Source organism: Phodopus roborovskii, unplaced genomic scaffold, assembly GCF_943737965.1.
Source record: "Phodopus roborovskii unplaced genomic scaffold, PHOROB, whole genome shotgun sequence".
NCBI lineage: Eukaryota > Metazoa > Chordata > Mammalia > Rodentia > Cricetidae > Phodopus > Phodopus roborovskii.
The window spans coordinates 16,248,429-16,259,576 of NW_026126567.1; the positions used below are offsets into that span (position 1 = coordinate 16,248,429).

Here is an 11,148-nt window from a genome sequence, read left to right on the forward strand (position 1 = left end):
ACACACGAAATGAGCAAGTTTAGGAAGTCTGTGTAAAAGTCCTCATTCCACACTCTTTGGAGACATACGTACATGAGGCCTTCAAGGCCCAAAATAAACTCTGGGAGTCCCAGAGTTGTTGCCCCTAACCTCCACACAGCCTCCACACCTTTCTATCCAAGCATCAGCGCCTCCTTTCACGGGGTCTCTGAGTATCAGGTTAGGTTGTTATTCTTATAAATAGTTGAAGGCCGGTGAGAACACATTCTAGTAATTGACTGGCCTTTAGAAACTGTAGGAATTGGTGTGGGTTCTTTAACCAGACTACTTAATGCTGGGATCTTAGCCAAATGATTTTTTTTTTTAAGCTTCTTTTTATCCCAGTTACTTGACACGTACCTTATAGGGCTATGGAGAGGATGAAGCTAATCCCCAAAAGGTTACTGTAAAAGTACCTGGAATATGACTTAGAGACTTAGAGACTATGCAAAACATGTACAATGTCCAACGATCTACCACTCAGCAACTCAGACTATATTTAGAGACCTGGTTTTTGAAAGGGAAAGGGAAGTTAAAGCCCCTGGGGTGGATCCTAGTTATGAATGGCTTGCTTCTTAGGAGGAAGAGGTTACAAGACACACACCAAGGGAAGACCATGTGAATACACAAATCCATCTGTAGCCGAGGAAAGATGCCCTCAGAAGGAACCAATCACCCTGGCCACCCCTCCCTCTTGGACTTCCGGCCCTCAAAACTGAGGAATTAATTTTTGTAGCTTTCTAGCCCCAACTCTCTGGTACTTTTTTCAGGAAGAAAACTAATGTAGATGTACATATGAAACAATCAACACATTTAACATATTTATCCAATTAGCCCTGGGGCATCTGAATATAAACCAAGAACAAATATATTTCTTTATCCAACTATGTTTGGGGCAACCTACTATGCCCCCAAACTCAGCAGCTTCACCTTCATCATATAAGCCTATTTTTTTTAATCACAATTTTATTTAGTGTATGAGGGATGGGCATGCCGTGGCATGCGTGGGAAAGTCACTTTGAAGGAATTGCTTCTCTCCTTCACCTATGTCATGGATCAAACTCAGGTCTTAGGCATAACAAGAACCTTTCCCTAATGAGCCATCATGATGGCCCTGATGCCATTTCTCCGTTAGTTAGAAACCACCTTCTTTTTCTAGTCATTTTCTGTGGTGTTTGGTCATCACAGAAGATGGCTTCTTTCAATGGAAACAATCATTTCTCTGAGTGTGAAATGAGCATCGTCACAGCGCCTACTCTCAAGATGCTATGTTGGGTTACCTGGGAAGCCTTTGCAGTTACTTGGAGTTACTGGGTCAATTGTGTGAAGCTAGGGCAGGTGTTTTGTTTTGTTTTAACTTCCCACTTAATTCTAACACGCAACCATGCTTGAACACCAGTATTCTAGCTTGAAGGGCCTTAAAAAAAAAAAAAAAAAAAAAAAAAAAGTCCTCATATTTTTCATTAGTTATCTGTAGGGCCTCTAAGGTCAGTTACAACTTAAAGTGTAGTCCACATGTCACAGGCAAATCATCACCTGCAAGCTTGTTATACTAACCCAAAACCCACTTAAGAGGATTCTCCACTTAATTCAAATTTGCTACAAGATGTTAGAAACACTGAATTCCCATGAGAAGCACTTGGGAAACTCATTTATAAACAAGACTAGTTGGTTTCCTCCAGAGCCACACAGAACCCCAGTCTCTGGGAAAGGCCTGAGAAGCAGGGTTGCATGTGTTCTTGTGCCAGGCTGTCTAGGCCAGTGTATACCACCACCCCTCACTTCTGCTCAGCCTCTCTCTCTGGTAACCCCTGCAATTGTAACTCTGCAATATGAAATAGAACAGCAACACAAGACTTTTTATTATTATTTTTCCACCATACATGCGCACTTGCAAGGATTTATGCTGCTTAGGAACAGGGAAATAATTGCATTATTACCAGGGTATCAAACATCAACCACAACAAACAATGGAAGATTGTGTTGGGGAGATTATTTTCACAGAACACAGCAACCTTAACCGTCCACACAAGTCTCTATGTTACACACAAGACTGATATTGTGAAGGGAGCCTTACACTGGGGTCTTGGACAAATGTACAGCAGAATGGCCCCTTCTTTTGTGGATGTGGTGGGACTATCCTCATCATCACCCTTTGAGTTTCACTAATTATGAAGACTCATTTATGAGGCCCACTTCTGTTAAATCATTAATTTACACAAAATGGACAGAAGCCGACTTGCTGTGATCATAAAAGTGCAGCCCACAGCTGTCAACACCAGAGCCCCAATCTCCCAAAGTACAACCGGCTGTGTCAGCAGAGTACCTCAGACTTCAATAAACAGGGGGAAGAGGAGCTACAGATGGAATCCAGTTGCTTGTAGCTGATGGTGGATGCATCGAGGTAGAAGGCACACAGGGTCCGAGGACCATCTCCTCCAAGCCTGTTTGTGGAAATTTACGTAATAGAGAACAAATAATATTTTAAAGCAAATTTATACAAATATTTTAAAGCAAATTTGTACGGCTCTATTTTCCTCATTGGACAAGACTACAAAAAGTAGTAAGGTTTTACTCAGAGGCCAAATACATAAAATACATCGTAATCTTCCACACATACAAGGCTGCTCCTAGAACAGAAAGCATCCAACACAGTAGCATTGCTTTTGGTTTGTTTCTGTGATTACAAAAAAGAAAAAAAAAATCTACTAATGGTGATTATGACTGTCCAGAACTGTGGGTCCATCCTGGCCCAGGTATCCTGTCTACCAACAACTCCTGTAATCCTCCCTTCCTAACCCTGAGTAAGGTCTCCCCTGTCACCTTTGACACTGAGACATAAACCACCTGTGCGGCCTCAGAAGCCATTTCTGTCGAGTTCTTACTGACCCACTCAATACCAGGCTCATACCTCACACCTATTGTATGCTCTGATTTCCCTGCCTACCATCCCCTTAGCACTGAGTCAAGGACCCCCTCCCAGAGATTACAGTGAAGTCCTCCATAGCAGAATGTGGGTTTGCGGAAGGACTACCTCAGAGAGTTCTACTTTCCACAGAAGGCAAGTCAGGACAGGGGCAAGCCTGGGGTGGGGTGGGCAGAGAGTATCCAGCTCAGCCTGCACACTCACCAGAAATACCTAGAACAGGCTCTGCCTGTGTCTATCCCTAGGAAGACCTTGGGGTTCCCCCATAGTGAGTATACCTGGGCTAAGAAGCAAAGAGAGCAAAGGACTGCTGAGCAGGGAAAATGAGCATGGGCGACCAACAGGGACAAAAGGAAGCCCCTGGGCCTTAAAAGGAACACACAGAAGACAATACTAGAGTCCACAACATTGCTGCCTTAGGGTCCCCAGTTCTAGTGGATGCAACACTTTAGAACTACAGAATGAGTCCAGGATTCAGGACCCTCTTGAGGCCTTCTGGTCCTTTATCCTACCTCAGCCTACTACATGAGTGTGCATAAAAAGCCCCTATCTCCATCCCTGGCTGCACATCAAAAAGCCTGGCTGATGAGTTTCTTTGTCTGAGCTGTGATGCTATTTTGAAGCCAGGGGGAGGGGCCTTTGGGAAGTAGGGGAAGAGGAGAGTAGGAAGGTCAGGAGGTGGAGAGATAGGGAAGTTGACTAAGTGCACGGAGGTGTGAAGTAAGTGCAGACATAACAAATGAAAAAGCTCTTCCTCAGCATCCCACTAGAGCACTCTTGTCCCATCTTAGCAATGAATAAGGAAAGTTGACGAGGCTGACAAAGCTGTGGCCCAAAGTCCTGATCCTCCTCGGGACTCTCAGCATGATAGCAACAAGCGTGTGTTCACAAGTACCAGGCTGCCCACCAGTAGGGTCCTTAAAGTCTGGGGAGGGTGGGTTTGAAGCTCATGCACTGGGAGTGTGCCTGGGTCCATTGGCAGTTGCTGGGGTCGTTCATGAACAAGTCAGTTGAAGCCAACAGCAACGTAGCCAGCAGTCAATGGACTGACTGCAACCAGGCATGGCCAGACTTTGATGAAGGTTCTCTAGTAGACTGGCCCACAGGCAAGAAGAGAGGCATGACGTAAAGGAAACAGAACTTACTCCTATTTACCCTTGACCTCATTCACACCCACTAGTCTGCTGGACACTAGGCTGAAGCTGGAAATAAAATAGGAGGAACTTGGTTGCTGTCCCACAGAACAATAAAAATGGGGCTGGCGGCCATGAGCACTGGCTTCATTTTCGGGTGGGCAAACAGAAAATCTAGCCATCGATAACATGCATGGCTAAAACGAAGACAAAGACCATAGAGCGGCTCAGCTTGAGTATCCATCTGGGCGATGACTCGGAACGTCCACATGAGAGGCAGATGGGGAGGGCCAGAGCTAAGAACAGGGACTGGAGAGTGTGAGGCTGCATACATCTTAATTGCTCAATGTACAGGCAGTGAGGGTGATATCCCACAACATGTAACAACTGTTGTGGACAAGTTGAGGCCATGGGAGAAGCAAAGAACTTGATCACAAATGCCACGTTCTTGAAGATAAGTCCAAAGTGGCAGCCATGCACAATAATGGCATCAACAGAAAGCAGGCGACCAAACCCACGCGGTCATCCCAGCAGGTCCGGCAGGAGGTAGTAGGGATGTCCGCGCAGCATCAGTTGGGCTGCTTTGCCCCGGGTTCAGTGGTCTCCACTGGCTGTTTTGCTGGACCTGGCCTTTCTTCCTTTCCTTTCTCTCCACGGGCTTCTTCACTGATCAGGTAGTACTGTAGAGGATTGGGCCACAGGTCCTCATTGATTATCTCAACAATCTTGTCAGACTCAATAGAGCTGTGATTTGAAAACCACCCAAAGAAGCTACCATTATTCTCTGGGCTTTCCTTGCTCAGGGACTGTAGATCGTGACCTGGGAGCCACTGGATTGGAGCTGAGCGAGATACCACTTGGCCGGAGGGACCACACCCATATTCCTTGACGAGCACCTTGTTTTGGAAATACGGGTTTCGGCCAAAGTAGAACTTGATTTTGTAGCCCAGTCTAGCAAGGCCAAGCTCCTCCACCTCCAGTCTGTTCAAGTAGCTCAATACCTCCTTATCTTTGGTATTCAGAAAAGTTGACAACTGGGGATGGTTCTGAAAAGCTTGCCCCCAGAAGCCGGGGATGCTCTGGATAAGCAGGTTCCGGCGCTCTAAATGGTGAAGTCGCAACTGACCAAACTTACGGGAGAGCCTGAGATAGGCCCTGTCCGCCTGTGCATTCATGGTCTCCAGCTTTAGCTGGACCGTCTCCAGGGTATCCATGCTGCCTATTGTCACGGGCGACCCTGACCCAGCATGCTTCTCTGCTACCTTCCTTTCCTCCCCCACTGGGACAGCGACACATGGCCCTGCAGTGCCCATCTTTGGCTTCCCACTGACTATGGCCTGAGGTCCCCTCCCCGCAGCGCTCCGACTGTCTGGGGCCTTCCTCCCGGGGACTCGCCGGTTTCCAAGGCGGGAGCTGTGTCGCAGCCTCGCCAAGGCTCCCACCGTTCCCACGAAGCTGGTGTCGGTGGCCAGACGCTCGGCGAGGGATGTGGCCCTCTCCAGGCCCGGGTCAGTGGCTGCCAGCCCGCGCTCGCCTGCAGCCCGTGCTCGCAGCGCCAGGCCGCAGTCCAGTGGGAGGCGGCGGACTGCATCATCCCCCAGCTCGGCCGGTTCCGAGCCTCCCTGAGCAGCACCGGCCTGCACCTGCTCGGCCGCGGTGTCCTCCTCCAGCTGCGGGCCCTCTGGCGACTTCGCATCGCGCCAGGCGTCGCCCTCGGCGGCTCGGACCCGGGGTCTGGCCCGGCCTTTGCCCCGGCTTTTGGCGCGGGAAGACCTTCGACCCCTACTCCGACCGCTCATGGTGCCAGCTGACACAGCTTCAAAGCTCTATCAGCCTAGGGTCTCTACCGAGCCGGCCTCTCCATGGTAACCATGACGTCACCACGGCAGGACCCGCTGCTCCCGGTGATTGGCTCCGCAGCAGCGGCTGCGCACCAGCCCACCCATCACAGGCTGCACCCTCTTAATCTCATTTTGCTGTTAGAAAGTTAGTTTCCACCTGCAGTTGACCTTGATTGTGTTGCTGATTCATCTCCTACTACTGATAGCAAGCGTGTCCCCTGGGGCTCATAAGACATACCCATTGATCTTACAATGGCATCCTGAAGACAGCCACCACCAGTGGCCATCATCAATTTTCTACTCTTCCTCCTCAGTTATTCCATGTGACATCTCTCATAATTAAATGTTCATCGATGTTTCTGTCTCACCACATAATTATTCTACTGTGAGATATACCCCAGCAACTTAACTCTGGGGAATGTGTAGGCAGGTGCCATAATGCTGATCTAAAATGATTTAGAAAGAACAAAAAGAAATAGCAACTAGTGCTGTATAATCATACACACAAGGCACTTTACTGAATACTTCTCTTTTTTGCATTATCTCTGTTCATGAAGGAAGCGTTGTAATTATTCCCAGTTTCTTGATTAAAAAAAAATGCAGCTGAAGGGCTGCTGTTACAATTCGGTGGCAAGACACTTGCTTAGCATGGGTTCAGTCCTTGGTGAAGAGGGGGGAGGCAGAGGAGAAGGGTGCTAAGGAACATTCTGGAGATTAAACAGGTAAAGAGAGGAGGCTGTGGCTTATCTGAGTTCATTACCTATGCTATTACAATATGTTGCCCCTTTACAAATGGCTGTGCTGGCTCCTAAGAAAGGCTGTTAACAGACCCCAGACTCTTCTGCCTGGGCCTGAGTTCTCCAGCTGTCTCAGCCTATACAGAGTTGCACTGCGAATCCCAGTCCAGGGCCTAGAAGTAAAGGCCCTGGGTCCAAGCTGCTGTCATTGGAATAGGACGCATGTAGAATGAACTATCGCTCTAGGAGTACAGGAGTTGCAGATGAGAATCCAAGGCGGAGGGTTTCTAGGAGCAGTGAGGAGGCCCTAGAAACTTTTACAGCCTGCAGAGAAGCAGCCAGACAACCTGGCTGGCATTCCTAGAAGAGCCTCAGATCCTATAGCCAGGCTACAGGACCATGAGCAGTGAGGGAATCCATGGCCAGTATGAATGTGTGAACAGAAACCTTCTGAGTGGACCATCCAGGTTCAAATGCAACAAAGCCCTTGCAAGAGCAACAGAGAACTGAGCCCATTGGCCTCTAGGGGTTCAACCCCTCCTTTCTTTTCTCATTCAGTGTCTTTGTGGGCAGCACCAGGAAGCTTGCTCACGGTGCAGAACTACCAGATCAGAAACTAAATGGTAACAAGCTCTCAGGTGGCTTCGTGTCCGTTAAAGTTTGAGTGTAGATGTAGTAGGGGGACATTACTCTGAAACAGACAGGCCCTAGTTTAAAACAACCCAATACAGACGAGTCCTAACTTTCTCAAAAAAGTAGGCAGTTTCCTGCAAGGCTCCAGCTCCAACTCATCTCCCCTCTAACATTCTGTCTGCTACCCTCTGCGATCATTCTGGTCTCCAGGCTCAGACTTCTGTGCTGGCCCTTCCTGCTACTTTAAATGCTCCTTACCCCACATGTGGTCTGGGTCCCTTTTCACTTAAATGCCTCACTCTTAATGCCTTCTTTCTATTTCTGCTTGTATCCCCCCCCCCCCAATGACACCTATCAAAACACTGCCTATAGTGTTTTTCTTTTAAATATGATCTTTAAAGAACATACATTTACTTATTTGGGGTGGTGTGTGTGTGTGTGTGTGTGTGTGTGTGTGTGTGTGTGTGTAAATCAGATGATAATCTGAGGGAGTAGGTTCTTTCCTTCCACGTGGCTGAGTCTGGGACTCCCTTGTTTTTGCTAGCTGGCCAGCGCTTCTGTGCATCCCTTCTGTATCTGCCTCCCACCTCACCATAGGAGTGCAGAGGTCACAGATGCAGCACAAGCCACAGCACTTAATGTTTGATGTTTGTATTTATGTGAGGCCCAGGGATTGAACTCAAGTGGTCAGGTTTGAAGAACCCCTTGGTCTATTGTTTAACACCCTCCTCTCCAGAACGCCACCTCCATGGATGGAGGGGTTTTGTTCATTATTATCTTCAGTTTCTGCATACAAATTGCACTTAATCATTATAGATTGGAAGACTCAATTAAAGCAGAGTTTTTTATAAAAAAAATGTTTATAACTAGTGTCTTTAGTACAAACTATCCCCTTTTCTTCACAGAAGCAAACTATATTCTCAATTCAACATGTGGGAATCTATTAAACTCAACATTGGCCAGAAGTCTGTCTTTTGTTAAGGAATACCCCTCAGGGACAATTCGTAAGTGGAAATCTGGAGTGACAGATGAAAAACATAAGTTGAGAGGATTGCTATTTGACTAATAGAGATGAATTAGTCCAAGGATCGCCTAATTCCTTGTGGAAGGCCTTTCCTGACCACTTCTTCCCCATCTTCCAGTCAGCTCAGACAGCAGTAAGCAGTTCTGACCTGGATCTCATGGGGCATTGGCTCACCTGCTATTTGTTCAATGGTTAGACACATACTCTTTTCTCCAGTTCTATCACAGAATTACTTCTTGGACCAGATAATCAAGGTCTGGAACTCTGTAAATCTCAGATAAATAAAAAGTAAGCTAAAGTGGCCTATATCCCTCTATAAATTGGGGCACATCTCTGAGCCCTTGAGGCTTAAGACATCTCTGTTGTCGAAAGTCTTCAGTGTCTACATCATATAGCTCACCAGAGGCTAAGCCCCTGCAAACACAGTTTAGTGTGCAGTCTGCCTTGAGCCTTGTCTCATCCCGTCAAATAGATATGCATCAGGTAAGAAGAGACCAATAAGGGACTAACACCACTTACAGAAATACTCTTCTGGTCCAGATCGCCCGGTCCCTGTAGCTTTCATATTTAAAGGGCTGGTCTGTGGTGCTGGACTGGTTTTTCTTCCTGAGTATGAATATCAAAATTTATGTGATTGAAGCTTAACTGTATGAAGGGGACTGTGTACCATTTTACTTTTATCCCCCAGAGCACCCAGCATGGAGCCTTGCACACACTAGTAATTATGGCAAAAGCTCACATTTACTAGTACTTTATACGATGCCACATCTTAACTCATATAATCCCATAGCCACCCTAAGGGGCAGAAGCAATTATTGCTCTCCTTTGACGATGAGGTTACCGCTACACAAAATGGTTCAGTAGCTCCCCTAAGGTTACACAGCCAGCAAGAGGGTTTCCAACATCAGGCCCTTCCCTAGTGGCCCATGATGTCAAATTAAAGCTTGAAAGAGTAATTACTCCAATACCTTAATTGCTCTTTTCCTCTCTATTAAGTATTTTCAAAATTATATCTATGCATATATATTTATTATGCATATGCTAACATATACACAATACATACAGAAACTATAACTTATCAAAGGATGTAGTACTCAACATTAAGTTTAGTTTCAACAGCCGATGGTGGGAATACAGCCCTTCAGTTTCTACTCTATTTGTACTAAGTATTCTGTGGATATTATTAGATAAATATAAGTTAATCGTGTACTCAAGGGATCTAAGGATGTTGTAAACGTCTTCCTAATATGTAAAGGCTTAGTCCATAATGATGTGAGCATAGAATTCTTTTTATTGTGGCATTTTATTCTTGGTAAATTTAAAAATAAGTCAAAATGTTATAGTTAGGCTTTGCTTTTGTTTGAAAATCTGGTTCCTTCTGTTTCTTTTAAGGTCAGTTTTGCTCAAATCATAGAAGCTAATGAACTTGGAAAAGGACATCCCAGCCACCCAGTCTATTCCCCAGCCAAGAAAACATTTCCCACAGTCTCCCTAACAGGGTCTCAGGATCCCAGACTTGACATTTGTAGCGATGGAGCTTTTCTCTTCTTCCCCAAGGAGACACTTCAAGCCCCATTAGATGGCAGTGAGTACTTCATGCTGTGTGGAATGTTGCCAACTAACTCCCACCTTCAGCTTCTGGAAGGGCATGGAAAAGAAAACTGTGTTGAGGGAATACTTTCAAAGCCAAGGAAAGAAGGAGAGAAAAACTTAACCTCTTATGGTAAATATCCATACTATCTGAACTTAACATCTTTTTTAAAAAAAAAAAAAAAAATGTGCTTAGCTTCTTCAGAGCCCTCAAATCTGCCATTCCACAGTAGACCACCTAAGTCATCTCAGTTCATTCACATAAGCAGCCAAGGAATATTTGAAAGTATTTCCACATGTGTTTTTCCTTCTTGGAATACCCTTTTTATTATGAAATACCAATAGTACTCTTAAAAGATCTTTAGGCTAGAAAAAGAAAAATACCAGAGAATCCAGAAAAAGATTTAAGTTAAATTTATCACTTTGAAGTCCAAAATGTATACTGAGAAAGTCCTAATATCACTGAAACACACACACACACACACACACACACACACACACACACACACACACACACCACCCCTATATTTCTGGCACAATAGCATTGAAACATAAATATACGTGTGTGTGTGTGTGTGTAGGGGTGCTGGCTAGTTTTATGTCAACTTGACACAATCTAGACTCATATGAAAGGAGGGACCCTCAGGTGAGAAAACGCTTCCATAGGATCCAGCTGTAGGGCATTTTCTTAATTAGTGACTGATAGCAGGAGAAACCAGACCATTGTGGGTGATGCCATCCCTGGACTGGTGGTCCTGGGTTTTATAGGAAAGCAGGCCGACTGCTCTTGAGACTTTTCCTCCTACTGGGTTACCTTGGCCAGCATCGATATGAGGATTTGTGCCTACATTTATTGCATTTTGCTATGCCATATTCAGTTGACATCCCTGGGAGGCCTTTTCTGAAGAGAAACAGAGAAGCAGTGATTGTATCTGGGAGGAGAGGGAGGTGGTGGAGGTGGGGGGGGACTGGGAGGAGGTGGGGGGGACTGGGAGGAGGTGGGGGGGACTGGGAGGAGGTGGGGGGGACTGGGAGGAGGTGGGGGGGACTGGGAGGAGGTGGGGGGGACTGGGAGGAGGTGGGGGGACTGGGAGGAGGTGGGGGGACTGGGAGGAGGTGGGGGGGACTGGGGAGGAAGTGGGGAGAACTGGGAGGAGGTGGGGGGACTGGGAGGAGGTGGGGAGGACTGGGAGGAGGTGGGGGGACTGGGAGGAGGTGGGGGGGACTGGGAGGAGGTGGGGGGGAC

General features: G+C 46.6%; 1 protein-coding gene across 1 annotated transcript; it reads right to left on the reverse strand.

Annotated features, from left to right (window-relative positions):
- Positions 1–4,589: 4,589 nt before the first annotated feature.
- Tspyl5 (TSPY like 5) lies at positions 4,590–5,970 on the reverse strand. Its single transcript, XM_051202595.1, has one exon. The coding sequence runs from the start codon at positions 5,874–5,876 to the stop codon at positions 4,647–4,649; it is 1,230 nt and encodes a 409-aa protein (XP_051058552.1). The 5' UTR covers positions 5,877–5,970; the 3' UTR covers positions 4,590–4,646.
- Between the last annotated feature and the right edge of the window lie 5,178 nt (positions 5,971–11,148).

What these genes read in the sequence shown, in the direction of transcription:
- Tspyl5 (XM_051202595.1), bottom strand. Translation starts at nt 5,876, where the DNA reads ATGAGCGGTCGGAGTAGGGGTCGAAGGTCTTCCCGCGCCAAAAGCCGG.